This window comes from Paramisgurnus dabryanus, chromosome 4, assembly GCF_030506205.2.
Source record: "Paramisgurnus dabryanus chromosome 4, PD_genome_1.1, whole genome shotgun sequence".
In the NCBI taxonomy this organism is placed as follows: domain Eukaryota; kingdom Metazoa; phylum Chordata; class Actinopteri; order Cypriniformes; family Cobitidae; genus Paramisgurnus; species Paramisgurnus dabryanus.
This window is the reverse complement of record NC_133340.1, coordinates 7,168,962-7,187,676: the sequence shown is the minus strand read 5'-3', so window position 1 is coordinate 7,187,676 and position 18,715 is coordinate 7,168,962. Positions and strand designations below refer to the sequence as shown.

Below are 18,715 nucleotides of genomic sequence, written 5' to 3'. Positions count from 1 at the left end.
TTTACGTTCGCGCCGCTGAAAATGCGTCTGGATGGTAACATTGCGTAAGAGTACATATATTGACAGAAAATATATTTTAGTGACTGAGGGTGAAGCACTGGCCCGATAGGGCAAGTGACAATACGATTTACTTGCCCGAGCTTCTCTCACATTGGCCCCGGGCAACCCGGCAGTCCCTTAATTCAAGCCCTGATGTGCTTAACATATGAATGGGGGAATCTTCTCAACCACCACCAATGTGCAGCATCCACCTGGATGATGCGACGGCAGCCATATTGCGCCAGAACGCCCACCACACACCAGCTTAGTAGTGGATAGGAGATCGAGGGATATAGCCAATAAGTATATATGGGGATGATTAGTAGGCCAATGGACAAGTTTGCCAGGATGCCAGGGCACACCCCTACTCTTTTTCGAATGACATCCAGGGATTTTTAATGACCACAGAGAGTCAGGATCTTGGTTTAACGTCTCATCCGAAGGACGGTGCTTTTTTGACAGTATAGGGCGATTTATAGTCGTGCGTAGGTCCTACGGCATAGAAGCGACGGCGTAGGTTCCGCGTCGGTTTTCATTTATACTTGTGCGTCGCCATCCGTGTCGACGTGCAAACACACGCGAAACCGCTGGTTGGAAGTAATCACGCGTGTAACCACAGTAGCAGCAGAAGTCGTCACAGAAGAAGAAGCTAAGCAAGTTAACCCACAAATGAAGAAGAAATAGCAACTTGTTGTGTATAATTTGAGAAGACCAGCAATGATGGAAGTAAATAAACAGCGACTTATGTTTCAGTTTGAGTTAAATCACTCCTCAACTTGGCTCATCTTTGTTTTCACCGTCTCAAACAGAAATACCTATGACGCAGTTTTTTTTACCTGACGGGAGGGGTTCTGTTGGACCAATCACAGCGCTTACGGTCCGCGTAGAGCCGACGCGCTGTTAGAAATTTTGTGAGGTGCCCGTCAGGCTACGCAGAGCTACGCACAGGCTACGGATAGCTTACGCCGTAGCTACGGCGTAGGACCTACGCACGACTATAAATCGCCCTTTATAGTGTCCCATCACTATACACTGGTGTTAGGACCCACACAGATCACAGAGTGAGCACCCCCTGCTGGTCTCACTAACACCTCTACCAGCAGCAACCTGGTATTCCCAGGAGGTCTCCCATCCAAGTTCTGAATAAGCTCAATCCTACTTAGCTTTAGTGGGCAAGCTGTCTTGGGCTACAGGGTGATATGGTGACTGTTGAACCTTGTAAAAATTGACAAGTTTCAGAAATGTGGGGAATAGAGTCGCAACAATAATGTACGGTATTTGAAAAATGTTTTTTTTTACCTTAAACCATGTTAACAGATTGGATTACACAAAATAAACTAAATAATGTTCTTTTTTAGTAAAGTCAAATGACCCATTCAAGAAAAATTGTATTGCTTAGTTCATCACCGCATTAAATCATTTGTTGGGAATTGAACTACAATTTATGTTTATTTAATATTTCTATGTTATGATGCTTACCAGGATGTTTGTTATTTTTTTAAATGGATGAACCAGTAAATGAATGGCAAATACTGTTTGATTATAGGTGCTCTTACATATTTTCTTTTGATGCCTTTGTCCAGGTTCAGGCAGGTACAGCTGAGTTCAGACAGCAGGGTGGCAGAACTTGTTAACCAGGTGAAGCTTAAAACGTTTGAGTTGGAGCGTGCCCAGATGGTCCAGGAGGAGACAGCCAGGAACCTCAGCCTGTGTCAAATTGAGTGTGAAAAACACCAGAAAAAAATGGAGGCAAGGCACTAGAAAATAATTAAACATCTTGACCAAATACATATAGCAAACACCATCAAAATGACACACACTTAAGGGGGTCACATACCAGAAGCGCAGCGCCATTCAAAAAGAATGGAACACATTGTTTTCTATGAGTATATGCACAGCGCCGCCGACAGGTGGCGCTTGTCCGCGCTGCCCAGCTACGACTCAGGAAGTTGCTCTAATCCCTGTCGCGCCACAGAGCGCCACTCACATAGTTTAACATTAAATAACATCATATATGTCCCAAATCATTAACGATTAACATTGGCTGCTAACGTCTATTTTGCATTTTGAAATAGACGCTATCTGTCTAAGCTTGTGCTATTTAATGTGCAATTTCGGTTTACGATACCTCAGAGTTGTCCTAGATGCGATGCGGCGTTGCGCTGAGCTGCGTGTGTTGTTTGCGACCCCCTTTAGAATCTAAAGAGTGTTCTTTAATTTGACTTCACTAAAAGATAAATGTAAGAGTTAAAGAAAGATTTTGCCTGTAGTCTAAGCTTTTAATTGCATAATAATTTTTCAATGGACATGTCTACTATACTAACAATTTTAAACAGTTTATTTAGACTAGGTTTATATTACAGTTTTATGGTGCATGTACAGTCTTGTTCAAAATAATAGCAGTACAATGTGACTAACCAGAATAATCAAGGTTTTTAGTATATTTTTTATTGCTACGTGGCAAACAAGTTACCAGTAGGTTCAGTAGATTCTCAGAAAACAAACAAGACCCAGCATTCATGATATGCACGCTCTTAAGGCTGTGCAATTGGGCAATTAGTTGAAAGGGGTGTGTTAAAAAATAGCAGTGTCTACCTTTGACTGTACAAACTCAAAACTATTTTGTACAAACATTTTTTTTCTGGGATTTAGCAATCCTGTGAATCACTAAACTAATATTTAGTTGTATGACCACAGTTTTTTAAAACTGCTTGACATCTGTGTGGCATGGAGTCAACCAACTTGTGGCACCTCTCAGCTGTTATTCCACTCCATGATTCTTTAACAACATTCCACAATTCATTCACATTTCTTGGTTTTGCTTTAGAAACAGCATTTTTGATATCACCCCACAAGTTCTCAATTGGATTAAGGTCTGGAGATTGGGCTGGCCACTCCATAACATTAATTTTGTTGGTTTGGAACCAAGACTTTGCCCGTTTACTAGTGTGTTTTGGGTCATTGTCTTGTTGAAACAACCATTTCAAGGGCATGTCCTCTTCAGCATAGGGCAACATGACCTCTTCAAGTATTTTAACATATGCAAACTGATCCATGATCCCTGGTATGCGATAAATAGGCCCAACACCATAGTAGGAGAAACATGCCCATATCATGATGCTTGCACCTCCATGCTTCACTGTGTACTGTGGCTTGAATTCAGAGTTTGGGGGTCGTCGACCCATTTTCCTCAGCTTTCAAATGCATGTTCAACAAGTGTTGGCTTCATCCTTAAATAGGGGCCACCTGATTCACACCTGTTTCTTCACAAAATTGATGACCTCAGTGATTGAATGCCACACTGCTATTTTTTTGAACACACCGCTTTCAACTAATTCAACTAATTGCCCAATTGCACAGCCTTAAGAGCGAGCATATCATGAATGCTGGGTCTCATTTGTTTTCTGAGAATCTACTGAACCTACTGGTAACTTGTTTGCCACGTAGCAATAAAAAATATACTAAAAACCTTGATTATTCTGGTTAGTCACATTGTACTGCTATTATTTTGAACAAGACTGTATATAAGGTACATGATGCACACATTTTTTAACAAATGATTTGATGGTTTCAAAGAGCATAAAAGGAGTTTTATTTATTAAAATTCTTATTAAGTCAAAGATGTGTCTTAAAAAAACATATACGCTTTGCTATAACAGTGCTGCTTTAAAAATGTAAAGATCCATATTTATAAAGTCACTGCTGCTTATTTATGCATCAGATCTGCAATATTTTGGAGGTTATGTTCATAACACATCACTGTATAATTACATATTTAAAAAAACGTAAATAATAACATACATCAATGCTGTGTATGTTAAATAAATGCTGTCCTTTTTTATTAACTACTAGCTGCCAGTAATTTACTGTAGATTTTACATTTATGTTATTTACGGGCAAAAGTTTGTTCAAAGTTAAATGAACATGAAACATTTTCAGTCTTTATCTTCTACAGTAAGTTACTGGCAACCAGCTGCATAATTACAGCAAATTTTTTACAGTGTAACAATTTCTTAATATCAAGTCATATGGATACTATATAGTGGATTTACATACATCCATTTACCATGAGGTCTCAGAAACATGTGATCTGCTTTGATCTGTGGAGTGATTAAAGCTTACTGCAATTACTGTCCCCAAAATAGTCAATACATTTTAATATTAATATATTAAGTCATTATTTCAGTTTTTTTATTTCAAGTTAATCATATTAAATATTTAGCATATCATACAGCTGCAACACTCACGTTAAAAGTACTTTGCCTATTTTGACAGAGGCAGTAGAAGTAGAGTACTTTCAGACATTGCAATCTTTTATGATTTAGCAGTGGTGCACAACCATATCATTGCAGCAGACTCTAACCAATAACTTTTGCGTCCGGTTTTTCTTTATTGTGAAAGTGACAATGAAAAAATTTGTTTTTAGTTTACTTGACATTTATATATGCTGTGGCTTTTACAATTTGTGCACTGCATATTTCAGTGTATAAAGTTTCTACAAAGTGTTTTTTTTTGTATCACATACTTAGTAGAAGTCCATTACTACTTCTTAATATAAATTAATGTATCTCTCCAGAGGTTTGTAAATATTCTGGAAAATGTCTGGATATTTTGAAAAATTTTACATTCTCTGAGAAGTTTCTTACATGCCCATATGTAATTCTTCTATATATGAAATTACTCAGTCATATCTAGCTACCATCCGGTCTCCGAACACATGATAAGGGTTGATTCCTATCCCATCCCCATTAAATAAAGATTGTAAAGTACGTATTTGTGGCCATCATAAATCCTTTGAACCGGATGTTATGACACCAACCATGTTTCTCAGTGTGTCTTTGTAACTTTGTCTTTTACTTGATTTACAGGTTCTAACAAAAGAGTTTTATGGGCTACAGACATCATCAGAGAAATGCCTCACTGAACTGCAGGCTCAGAATTCTGAACAGCAGGCAAGACTGAAGACATATGAGCAAATGGAAAATGACCTGGATGATGTAACCATGCAGGCTGCAGAAAGTAAGACAGGAAGCTGATCCAAAGTCAGATTTTATATACTGCATTTGTTGTTACTGAAGGCCAAATATTAGAGTGTGCACTGTGTCTGCAAACAGTTTTAATCAGATCTTTTTGAGACTTCAGTTAAGCTTATATGTTTACATACCCCTTGCAGAGTCTGCACAATGGTAGTATTTAAGAAAAATAAGAAGTTTGCCGGATTTTGCATGTTTGAAATGCCATACTAGACATGACAGTGCCAAAGTGCTTTGACAAAACACCCTTAAGGCTCTGTCCTTACATAACCTTCTTGAAAATGTCACTGAATATGTTGACACTGAGCTGAGTTAATGTGAATTGCCAGTAAAGACAGCTTTTCAAATACATTAAGTTAACATCAGTTTTTTTGCCTCATTAGCTTGAATACAGATCAAGAAAAACTCAAATCCGTATCAATCTGCCTAAAACGTAAAGGCAGGTAAAAGAAAGAAATAGTGTTGGCTTAATTAAAATTTTTTGTCTTTGGTACAATTTATCGGTTTCATGTGATGTCCCACAGTGGTGCGAGGGCCATTTGTAGGACCGAATTGCAACATGTTTCTATGACAGTGTTAACAGCAAATCACAAAGAAATGGATTCGCGTTTTACAATGTCCCTCAAAACCCTGAGCGTTATTAATTGCTGCTATAAATAGGATATAGCTGGCTATATTTACATTAGTTACCTTAGTTATATAGCTGAATTATGTTCATGTATGTTGCTTCAGTATAACATAATAATTCTAGTCTACTTAAATTCCATTATTTTCCATTATTTAACACCTAAAAAGCATGTCTCAAAACATACACTAATTTGCGCTGCTCTTGGTAAATTGCGTTGGCATTAGTTTTTTGTTCCTGTTCTTTAGCCTGACCTCATCTGTAAATCACTTTATTGCGCTTTATTGAAATTGCGCTCACACGCTAATTTGCTCTGTTTAGTGGATCTGGCCCTAAATATAATAATGAATGTGTTATAGTCTTCATTTACATTCGCGTTCCTGTGAGTGACGTGATGCGCTCAGTCTGGCAAAAAAACCCGTAATATATCGTGTATTGTCTGATACGCCATCAAATCTTGTAGTGTAAGCATGTGCAAGATTTAAAGCTCCACTGTGTAGGATCTACTCCCATCTAGCGGTGAAAGTCTATATGACAACCAACTGAATATTACTTTCTAACCCCCCCATTCGGAACGCGTTTTAACTCGTACGGTGGCCTGGCCGTGTCATGACAAGGTTAACATGGCTTCCAGTAGCTACAAAGCAAAAGCAATAAAAAAATGAACAATTTGCAATGTCCTTTGCCTGTGATCCATCAAAGCACACAGATTTATGTTTAACATGGAAAAAGTGTGATTGTCATGATATGTCCGCTTAAAATCACATACAAAAAGCACCCATAAACGTAGCTTAGACACTCATTTTTCATCGACGCAAGGAAAAATATCACAGGGGCTGTTAAACTTGGTAATAAGATGTGTTTTCGTCGATCAGATCACAAGTGGACGAGAGAGACACATGTAAACATGTTACATGTCCTTGTATATGTAAGAGCTTTCTTTCATATTGGTGGAAAAAGATCGCGCAACTTTCACACGCTTGTAAAATGAAACGAAAGACGCGCAGATCAGACGCTTTTATCAATGAAAGGCTAAAAATAGGGCTGTCACTGTGTGTTTGTGCTAGAGGTCAGAAAAGATGAAAAACATTTATCTCAGTACATCAGATTACATAAATGGTCGGAGAGACGGCGTGTGGCTGTTCGAACACATTAAACCACATGCATGTTTACACTAACAAGTGTTATGCATAATCATGCTTAAGTTAGCCAAGGAACTATAAAACTTCCAAGTTTACGACATGTACTGTATAGATGTAAACGAATATGCTGAATTACCTGTGGAGAAGATATAAAGTGCAACTTCAGTGTCCCTTGAGCCCCATCTTGGAAAACTAACTCCAATATTGACTTTGGTCTTGATGTTTTTCCTGTCGCGTTGTCGTTTAAAATCCCCGTTTCGCTTCCTTGGCGACTTGTTTTAATGTCCTCGAGAATATGTCTTCAACAGGCTTTCAAATCAAAGCATTAGATCGCAGGTTCATCACGTGTGCGGCTGTTGTAAAATCCGAAGGATTCAGCTACGCAGGTCGCAGGCTGGATACGTCATCAAGCCTGGTTTATTTAAATTAACTGAGCATTACATTCGCAAGTCATAAGCATATTACATCAATTTACAATTAACTAAGAATAATTGTCAGCTTTATAATTGTTACTATTCTGAAATAAGACTGTCTTGATGACGTATACCGCCTACACATGCAACCTCCGGAGGCTTCAGCTAGCGGCCAGCGTGAGTGTAGTCTGAAAGCGCGAAAGGCGGAGCTTGAATTTCAGGAATGTCTCTCGTCGGCGAATGTATTTCAAAGATGGAGGAACAACATGGATTCAGCCAGAGAGCGATTCGACGGTATGCATTTTAAATAGCAGATTCTACACACGAGAATACTTTGATTAGTGGGGTGGAAGTAATTACACATGAATGCGCAAATACTTTTGAAAGAAAACATGGGTTTTTGCTAAGAATTAACTCAAAAAAGTACACAGTGGAGCTTTAAGGAATGAAAATCTGTCAATATTCTCCTTAAGTGTGTGCTGCAATCAGATTTATTCATCGGGCAGGATTTTAAAAAACCTGTAGTGTGAGGCTGGCCTAAGACCTTTGCACAATACTGTATGTGTTATAAAGACTAAGAAGACAGGTAAATTTGTAAACAGTGCTAACAGACATTTTGTGGGTCATTCTACAGAAAAGGTGGAATTCGGGTGATGGAAATTTGCTTAAATGAACTTCTTTCAACATACCACAATCTTCTTTAATAGCATTAATTAACTTAATAAAAATCTATGAATCCGCAAAACGGGGAGCTTAATCTATTTTTCACTTTTTAATACATTTCAATAAAGAATCCATGAGTCATTTATTTGTCATTGGTGTTACCTGTGATTTAAACAATATTAATGTTGATACTAAATATTTTTCTCATTACAGCTTGTGTATTTAGTTAAAGGTTGAGTAGAGGAATGATAACAGCAAGAAAAATAATTGATTATTAATATTTGTTTAATTAAATTCTTCATCTTTACCCAGCATTGTATGAAATCATTTGATTCTCAGTTTGACTTTTTTCTTTAAAACCAACAAAAACAAAAATATTCAACCAAAAAGGCTTTGATGCAAAGACTGAAATATCAACAATGTCTTGCATCCCATATCAACAACAAAATATTACTAGAAAGTACAAGAAAATACATTCATAACACCAAAACTTGGTTTAAACGGGACATTCCACAAGACGTTTTTAAGATATTAAATCAGGGGTCACCAATCCTGGTCTTGGAGGGCCGGTGTCTCTGCACAGTTTAGCTCCAACCCTAATCAAACACACCTGAATCACCTTAATTAGCTGCATCAGGTCTGTTTGATTAGGGTGGGAGCTAAACTCTGCAGAGACACCGGCCCTCCAGGAGCAGGATTGGTGACCACTGTATTAAATAAATCTTTGATGTCCCCAGAGTACATATGTGAAGTTTTAGCTCAAAATACCATATAGGTAATTTATTGTGGCATGTTAAAATAGGCACTTTATGTCGGAGCCGATGGTGTAGTGGGCAGTGCTCCGACATATGGTGCAAACGCACTTCCGGCGACCCGAGTTCGAATCCCGGCTCGAGGTCCTTTGCCGATCCCATACCCCTCTCTCCACCCTCTACTTTCATGTCGTCTCTCAAATCTACTGTCTATCAATAAAAGGCAAAAATGGCCACAAAAAAAAAGGCACTTTATGGGTCTGAGCAAAAATGCACCGTTTTTGTGTGTATCCCTTTAAATCCAAATGAGCTGCTCCGGTGGGCGGAGTCTCAAGCGCTCGCGCTGTAGACAAGGCATTGCATTCTCTCACGAAAGAAGTTATTAAGAGATGTTCAGCATTATATATTTGAAGTTTAAAAGTCAATCATCTGTTTTTATGCATACTAAATACATGTTTATCAGCAGATGGGGAACATTGTGGAATAAAAATAAACACTTTAAGGTCTCATGCTGCCAGTGTTTTAAACAGGCACAATGATTTTCAGCATGTTACAATAAAATCCACTTCCAAAAGCACTCAGAAGTTTACTTTTTGACCAAACCACACGAGCACATTTAAATGATCTGTAATAAAACAACACGTTTAATACTTAAACTTTAGAGAAACAGATCAAATGACATGTTTAAGTTTATTGTGTACACATATTATTGAACACATTCGCGTTTCTGTCAGTCTCTCACTCTCTATCTTGTAACTCCTCGTATCCATTTGAAACTTCAGAGAAACATTTAACAACATTATTTATGCTTATTGTGTATGATAGTGAAAACACGTTGTTCTCTCACTCTGTCTCGTGCAGTGCATTAATCCTCGTGTTTATTCATATAAACTTCAGAGAAACATATTAAACAACATACTTGAAAGCGAACCGTCGGATTGCTCTCTCTCTCTCTCGTTCGCTCACTCGCTCTCTTTTACTCACTCGCTCTCTTTTACTCACTCGCTCTCTCTCTTGCACTAAGGTAAGGTTAATCCTTTAGAACGTTAATTCAATCTTTAGAAAGATTATTAAAACTTACAACTTATAAGATTGTAGGCTCCTGTTTGTGTTTGAGGGAATTCAAACACGTCGTGCTGTCAGTCATTCTTTCTCTCTGTCTATCGCACTCGTGAGGCCGTTCATGGTTGGATAGCGCAGTTAAAGGGTTGCTATTTTTCATGTTTTCTGGGTTGGTAGAAGCACTGGGGACCCGATTATAGCACTTAAACATGGAAAAGTCTGATTTTCATGGAATGTCCCCTTTAACATCAATGACACAATGTAACACCAATGACAAAATTAGAATATAATAATAGATAATGAATATGATAAAACTTATAAACTTTCATAAAATCTTCCATCTTGTTTTGTTTTTATGCTTTTATGTTGGTCAGTTAAAGTAATAGTGCTTAGGAAGTACTCATTAGAGAAGTAACACTAATGACGGTAACACCAATGATGGTAACACCAATGACAATTTACAGAAAACAATTAATATTTTTACAAAATGGCTGCCATTAGCCCTGTGCTATTTAATCAGAGATGTAACAATTACATACTTATTCAGTATAATGTATTTTTATGTAAAGAACTTAACACTCCCAGCTATAAAAAAAGAGTAACACTAATGACATCCAAAAAATCTTATCTCAAAATTCTTAGCTATATCATGATATTTTAGACAAATAAGGTAAGACTTCTCAAAAAGCTTTTGCCTCCATCCACTGCACTTCTTTCACTGACCTCTTGACCCATGAAAAACTTCAAAGAGCTGATGCATTGTTTCAAAATAAAAGTGCTTTGGGTAGGGTAGCATCAATGACAAAAATTTGGGGGACAAATATTTATTTGATATTATTCATATTAATAGTGTATTTTTACCATTTCAGTGTTGTAGTAAATTCATACAGGGTAAAAGGTACATGTAAATTAGATTGGTTTTATAAAAAACATGGTTTTAAATAATAAGTTCACAGTTCAACTTCCATGTATGATCAAAGGGACAGGGCAATTTTCAGGACCAGACATTTAAAAAAAAAAGTTTAAAAAAGGAAAAAAAGAAAATTAAATAAATAAACTCTCTCATCATTTTAAGGACAGTCTATATTTATTAAATATATATCATTATGGGATTATTGGGTCAAATTAAATGATTAAGGGGTCTGCAAAAGCAAGGGACAAGCATTTCCACCTTTTTTGTAGAATGACCCTTGTATTTGTCAAACAACATCCAAATGGACAAACTAAAAATAAAATGACTCTATTTAATGCAAATCTTCAATAGTTACAATTTAAAAATTTTCCAACTTATTACAAAAAGTGTAATGATTGTCATATTAGTGTTTGAACAGTAATAATAGCCTTAACGGATATCACATTTGACCATACAATGTAAAAGACTTTATTGTTGTCAACAATCTCACATGGAATAGATTAATGACCGATTTCACAGTTACATTCATGCATTTGACAGACATGTTTATCAAGACTTACACTTTTAGTGGATGTTATACATTTGATCAGCATGTGAATTTTGATGAACTTGTTTAAACATGTGTAGTGAATCTCACATGTCAACACATTCACTTTTTCACCTAACATCACACTAATCAAACTGTCAAACAGTACTGAATAACCATGTTGTCTCCCAGATCAGGTAAAAAAATTTGCAATGTAAGAATATTTTTCTACTGTAAATATTTGCACGTAATACTGGGATACTGATAGACTTTGCAACCCTATAAAGAAAGTCTTTATTACAGTGGTGTTCCATGCTACCTGGGTGGTCTAGATATGCTTTTATCTAACCATATTCTCACTTTTCTTTAGTGGAGAATGAAAATGAGGCAGAGCGGGTTCTGTTTTCATACGGTTATGGAGCAAACATTCCTACAACTGCTAAAAGAAGACTAAAGCAAAGGTAAAGTCTGAAGCTCTCACGTGTATTTGAAAACCAGAAGCTGATTGTTGCATTTGTCAGTGATGTTTTTATGTCTGCGAGACTCTAATCATAGGTTTCTGAACGTGCATGTGTGTAGCATTGACTTGGCACGCAGGGTTTTGCAGCTGGAGAGACAGAACACACTGCTCAGGAGAGACCTGGAGCGGAAGACAGGTCACAGCAGTCAGATCTCTAAAGAGGTGCTGCATTTCCCTCTTCACACAAGAATGCATACATGTACTGTGTATCATACACATATAGACATATGTAGTTGCAGAGGAAATTTATCTGAGCACTTAAAAAGCATGTACATATGTGATTTCATAAAATGATGGCCTCTGGCCATGTTTTGTTGACCACAAACCTACAGAATTTGTACTTCAGATCATGTCTTTGACATACATATTGTAAAAATAGCTCCGGAAACGATACTGATCTCAGAGTATAATAGGATTTTGACAGCAGTTTTTTTGTATTTTTAAAATATGCCCTGCGGGTGGGCAAGAGCATGTTATTTTCTTCATTAAAGGGAGTAACATTAGAAGTGTCCTCTTATACTTGTAAGACCCTGTTGGTTGGTTCGAACACATGTTTGAAGTGTTTTTAATAAGGTTGGCACTTTTAAACAAGATTTTCACTGATCATTGATCTGAGTTACAGTATGGCAGACCTGGGGCCCGTTCTTCGTACGTCGCTTAATACATCCGAGATCAAATGAGACATCCGAGAAGTTTAGATCTGGCTAATTATAATCTCGCTTATTTGGTTCTTTGAACACCACTGCTGTTGATGATTATTATGGCAGGATTGAATTATCTGAGATCACTGCGCGTTCGTGCACTGCAAGAAAAGTCAATACATATCGATAGTAGAAACACTGATCAGCCACGCTGTGATTGGCCAGTTGTTACAATGGCCAAGAACACGCCCATTTTTAACCCCTGCAGTCTGAGAGCTATTGATGGAAGGTTGTGAACGTTTTATGTGACTGAATTTAAAAACCCAGTTAAAGCTACTTTAGTACATAAATCACCATAAATAATTCAAAATTTTCTGTAAAAATTTAATCTTTATATCTTTACTATGCTTGTCAAAGATTGAAATTAATGATTGTAATTAAAATTTGATGCTCCTAAAGTACTTTAAGTCTCTTTTAAAAACAGTTAAATGCTATTTTGTCTGTTTGTAACAGCAACTTAAAAAGCAGAATAAAAAAACACAGGTGGTGGCCCTCCATCTTCATGTGATGTGCTGGCAGGAGTGATGTCTCTAAACTGGCTGATTGTACAGATAATCTCTGGAGCAGTTGCTCTTTCTTAAACCGACAGCCAATGCAACAATTTAATTCCTGATAAATAAAATTTTAATTGTAGTGTATTATAAGATAGTGTTTTCCTCTCTTTTGTGCAGTTGTAGATAATACACCAACACTTTTAGCAGTTTCCAATAATGTGGTAAATAAAGTATGATGTGCAGTAAGGGAATGGTAATGTTATTCTACATCAAAATTTTATAATGTGCACATGACAGTAAAGAAATCCTCTCAGATGGTAGTCCTTTAGAGAAACTATATGCAAGTGGTTAAATAAGTTTACTTCAACTGCATTATTCTTAACTGATTTCTGACTATATTAGCAGTATTCCACGTTAACTGAAAGTCCTGCATCTGCTGAGTCTGCACAGAAAAGTGTAGTAAAGAAGATAAAGATATGTGAAAATATGTGCAAAAAACTTATCTGGTTATTTTGGTCATTTTTGTCACAGAACAGGGACAGGGTAACATATTTGTAGACAACGTTTTAAAGATAGAACAGATAGAAATTACTAAACGAAAACCCTTTCATGCATGACAGCTACTTGACAATCTAAAGACACAACTAAAATAGGAGATTAGTTTATTCAAATGAAAATTATTTCACACTGAGTAATATTCTTTATTGTACATAAAATCTATTAGTGCTGGGTATGATTGATTGCTGTTTTTATTAAGGAAAATTCAAACAAATTTAAAATGAATGTTATCAGCATGTTATTCGTTTAAGAATAATAATCAAACACCTGTTACACAAAAACAAGTCGCAAAAGGACAGAAAAAATATATTTGTTATATTATATATTTTTTAAATAACATCGCTAAAAGATTTAATTAATATATTCTTTTTTTATTACGTGTTGAATTTGAAAAGCTCTTTATATTAATCATGCATCTTACGCAGATTGCGCTCGTATAATAAAGAATACGCGACTGCGTCAGACTTTCCGTATCACATCCGCTTAAAAAGGTACAAACTAATCGTGTTTACATGAAATAAGCCTGCTCCCGAGCAGGTTTGAGCTTACGGACCTGTTGCTATGACAGCAAGTTTAGAATGAGCTTCGAAGAACCAAATAATCCAAGATCATGCCAAATCATCAACAATCGAATCCAGCTAACTGAGTTAGCGACGTACGAAGAACGGGCCCCTGGTAAGCAACATTTTATCTTGTGTTCTGTAAACCTGGCCGAAGAAGTTGATCTTATCCATTTAAAGAACTGACTAAACACACCTATCTGTAAATGCAACAGCAACAAATTAAAGCAAAATTGGTAACACTTTAGTATGTGGACCAGTTCTTACTTTAAACCAGTTGCCTATTAGCTTGCATATTGCTAGCATATAAGCTGTTAATTAGTAGCCTACTTATAAAGCACATGCTAATGGCTCATTCTGCATGACAATATTCTACATCCCCTTAATCCTATTCCAAACTTACACTCAAACTCTACAACAACTACTAAAATATTATAATATGCAGTAAATTAGGAGTTTATTGAGGCAAATTTCTAGTTAATACGAATAGTGAATAGGTGTTACCTTTACAAAAGTGTTACCACAAAATCTAAAGCTAGTACTTTCCAGTCAGAAGATGAGTTTTTTAAAGTGAACATAGCATTGGTACACACTGAAGTGCTATCAGTTTTCACTTTTCCATAAGATTTGTTCTATTTGCTTATGTCTTTATTGTAAGCTCAGGGTCCAAACGAAACCACAATTAATCGTCTTAGCTTTACAAAATCTCCCATAGCGTTTTTTTTTAACTTTTGAACCATTTAACAATGGGACATAGCACAATGTTTACATTTCAGCTGGCACAGTTTACAGTTAAATATTGATTTCGAACCACTTTGATTTATTAGTATGGTTTTACCTCTATACAATACCATTGTGATATGCTAAGGACATTCATAGTCAGCTGCTGAGTAAACAATTCGTAAAATGTTTACACTCAAATGTTCTTGTTGACATTTTAAATTATTACTTTATGTATGTCACTGTGAATAGCAAGGAGAATCACACACAAAAATAAATTTAAAGACAGTGCAGCATTACTTACACAAGCCAGGAAAATAGAGTGCAGTAGTTTCCAGATATCAACCAGTATCAGTATCAATCTATTCTTTCCACTGGCAAACTTCTGATATATTATTCTCCTGAATATGTCTAAACAAAATGACCAGGTTTTCACTTTACGTGCCTTTAAAAAGTTTTCACCCCCTGGTTCATATTTTGTTGTTTTATAGCAGTTATACACAGAGAACCAGTTTGTCCGGTTCAAAATCATTGATTTTTTTAAGTATTCACCCCCTTTATAATGACATACCTAAATTCATGACTGCCTGCTTCCACTGACTACAGGGAATGGATACAAGAGGTCATTGGATATTTATTGTATAGTTAAATCCCGAAATAAGAAATTGTAGAAGGCTGATCTCAAAAATCGAATGACTATAAAAGACATCAGAGAGACTGTATTGTAGCAACTGTTTCTTGGCTACTTTACCAGTAATAGCTTTATGATCGAGTGGGCAAAGGGAAGCTACTCTTTTAAAACATCAAGTAAAATCTTGGCTACAGCTTATCAAAGTGTCGGAGGTACTGTCAGTTTACTTTTGGGGGCTTTTCCACTGAGTACAGTACGTAGTACTCAATACTTTTTTTAGTACCACTTCAGTTAGAGTTCCAAGCGAGCTGAGCTGATACTAAAACGTGACGCAAAAACACTATTGTTCACTTATTGGTTCTTCGAGAATTGTCACTACCAGAGTCATTCCTTACACAAGATTAAATTTACCTTTGTTCTTGCGCTCTCGAGCAAACCTGTTGTCATTTGTGTTTTGTTGTAAGTTTCCAAACTCCCTTTTAGCTGTAAAAAACATCCACAGGCTGAGAATCAGGAACACCATACCAGTGTTTTCCTTGCAGTTTGTGGCGGCACATTCATGACGCGCACCTCCACATGTATGCACAGCATTTTTGCAACAAAGTAAGGTGAGCTGACACGACCTGACCCATTGGGTACTATGCAATGGAAAGCGCCATATATGTCCTGCAGTGGCCTGTCAGTGTCTAGATATTAATGCAGTTGAGACTTTGTGGAAGGATTTAAAAGGGTGTCCATATAGGATCTCGATGCAACACGTCAGATCTGTAACTAGGCATATACAGACAAACGTATTTATAAAAAATTTTAGGTTTACTGTATAATTAAAGAGCTCAGATGCAAAACCTAAATGCGTTTGATATGTTTTCATCTAAATAAACTGATTTTGCCAACAAGCCGTTATTTCTAAATGGCCTGAAGATATTTGGTGTTTCTGAAAGTGCTGAGAGGATTAAGGCCCTGTTAACATTAGAGCATTTGCATGTTAAAATGTTCTAAAAAGGCACTTTAAAATGAAAACGATCCTTGTCTATACTGGCATTTCAAAAATATCTTCATCCACACTATACAGGACCATAAACACACAAAACATGACCATTCACACACACTGGGCATGCGCATAAAAGTGTAAAATAACATATTACTCGAATAATAGCTTAGAGTGCAGTATTGGAAAAAAGTCATATATGTATAATTTTGCAGATTATGATAAGATAACATAACGATATTTTGGGTCCTTTAATATTTTTTGAAAGTTTTATGTTGTTCTAGCTCCCTCCTACAACATATTTATATGATTAATAGTTTAATGTTGATGTTATAAACCAAACAGAAAGTTCTTTATGATTTAAAATGGAAGCATTAAAGTAAACAGTACTAAATGTACTTGAATCAAAAATAATATTATAATAGAAGGTAATGCATAGTTTTAGCCTACATAATTGCTTATTGCTTTAAAGCAACACTAAAGAGTTATTGCTCTTTGCTCCCCCTACAGGTTAGAGGCGTAATTGTTCATTAGCACTGTCGTAAATACTGCAGCATAGCTGGCTCTGATTCAGAGCCGGCGCCAGACCATAACTAACAGGGGGGCACTCGGCTTCCGACGGGGGGCACGCAATAGCAACAATAACTTGCAAAAACAAGACATTAAAACAACAAATACAGCAAGCACACACTCATACAACTGGTACAGACTGTCAGCTCATTTCCCGTATAAAGTGCAAAAGACCACAAACTATGCGCAAAACTATTGAACTTCGACCGCGGCGTGAGCGCAAGCTGAGCTCCGCTGCGCTCGCGCTTTACTCGACTCAACAACAAACCACCCTCGCCCGGCGCAAGCCATTGAAATGAATGGGTTTCATAGCGCAGCGCACACCGCGTCCTAGCTTTAAAAAAGCCGCTTTACCATTATCACGTCGTAATGCTGTTAACGGTCTATAGCCACACTTCACATTTAAGCTTACGTAATTTAAAACAACGCTAACTTACCTTTGAAATAACTGAAGACGGCGTGTAAGAACATTAAACTTCCTTAAAACAGTGTCCTGTAGATTTGTAAGTTCCACCTCAACCTCTAATCTCTGAGTTTGAGCCAGTCTGTGTTTGCATGAAGATGAAGCAGGCGGTGCTGGTTCGTTCTAAATGTTCTAATATCCATATTTTACACTATCCATAAAATGCCGCAAAAAAACACGTTGCTAGTATCAAGTCACAAATATGCTAAAGATGTAAGACGGGTGAGACGCGGCAATACATCCAATCAGAGAAACTGGTCTATTTAAATTAAAGAAAACATATATCAACTATATTTTCCTCATTTGATTACATTACAAGTCATGAAACATTCAATGTTTAATTTATTTTAATTATTCTTGATATATATTAAAGTAATAAAAAACTTTGTAGGGGGGCACAACAACCTGTTCGGGGGGGCACTGCCCGCGAATGCCCCTCTTGACGCTGGCCCTGCTCTGATTGGATTGTAGGTCTGCCGTAAAGCAAGTTTTTGTAGTTTTCAGTCGAACTACAGGACCACTACCCGACGGTTGGAAACTTCTTTAGTGCGGTTTTGGCCAATAGAGGGCTGCAAAGCGAATGTGAAAGTGCCATTCACCCTGTTTTGAGTGGATGAACCACTGAAACTTTTTGGAAACGTTATTTTAAGGTAAAAAAACTCTTTGGGGTTGCTTTAATGTAGCGAGTTCCTCTTCAACCATTTCAGCCATCATGTTTGTGATAGTTCATTGTTCAGAGTTCATATCACATATTGGCACAGGTGGAAAGAGTACTGAAAATTTGTACTCAAGTACAAGTACAAGTAGTTGCTAAAATAATACTCAATTACAAGTAAAAGTACTGGTGTTAAAAATTTACTTAAGTAAAAGTATAGAGTACCCCTCTTAAAAACTACTCAAGTACAAATTACTTTTTAGCCGGTGATATTTATTGAATAAACATTAAATCAATTGAATGAAATCAGAAATATGAATGGATTAAAAACAGGCAATTTGTGTTTTATACGAATAAACACATAGTACAGGAATTTTGTCTGTTTAAAGAATGTTAAATGATTTTAACAGCAGCTATTATTATTATTATTATTATTGTTTCTTCATATAATTTTTATCAAGTTATAAAAATGGTCTAATGTTATTATTATTAATGAATTATGGTGCAACATAAATAAGCTTGTTGGGTTATTTTATTTAAAAACAGATTTTTTACATTAACTCATTCCCCGCCAGCCATTTTTTCGAAAAGTTGGCCGCCAGCATTTTTTATGATTTTCACAAAAGTTTTACAAAATGCCTTCCAGGAAAATTTTCTTCTAAACATATATAAACATACAAATATATC

General features: G+C 36.5%; 1 protein-coding gene across 4 annotated transcripts in view; it reads left to right on the top strand.

Annotated features, from left to right (window-relative positions):
* The window catches only part of pibf1 (progesterone immunomodulatory binding factor 1), a 136,840-nt gene that overhangs the window by 21,186 nt on the left and 96,939 nt on the right, over positions 1-18,715 (top strand). For all 4 annotated transcript variants that reach the window (XR_010546784.2, XM_065295755.2, XM_065295757.2 and 1 more), the window contains exons 11-14: positions 1,623-1,788; positions 4,908-5,058; positions 11,539-11,629; positions 11,748-11,850. Coding sequence is in view for 3 of the 4 variants with exons in the window: in XM_065295755.2 (XP_065151827.1) it covers positions 1,623-1,788; positions 4,908-5,058; positions 11,539-11,629; positions 11,748-11,850 (511 nt within the window). In the remaining variant the exon portion in view is untranslated. The remainder of the gene's footprint in view (positions 1-1,622; positions 1,789-4,907; positions 5,059-11,538; positions 11,630-11,747; positions 11,851-18,715) is intronic.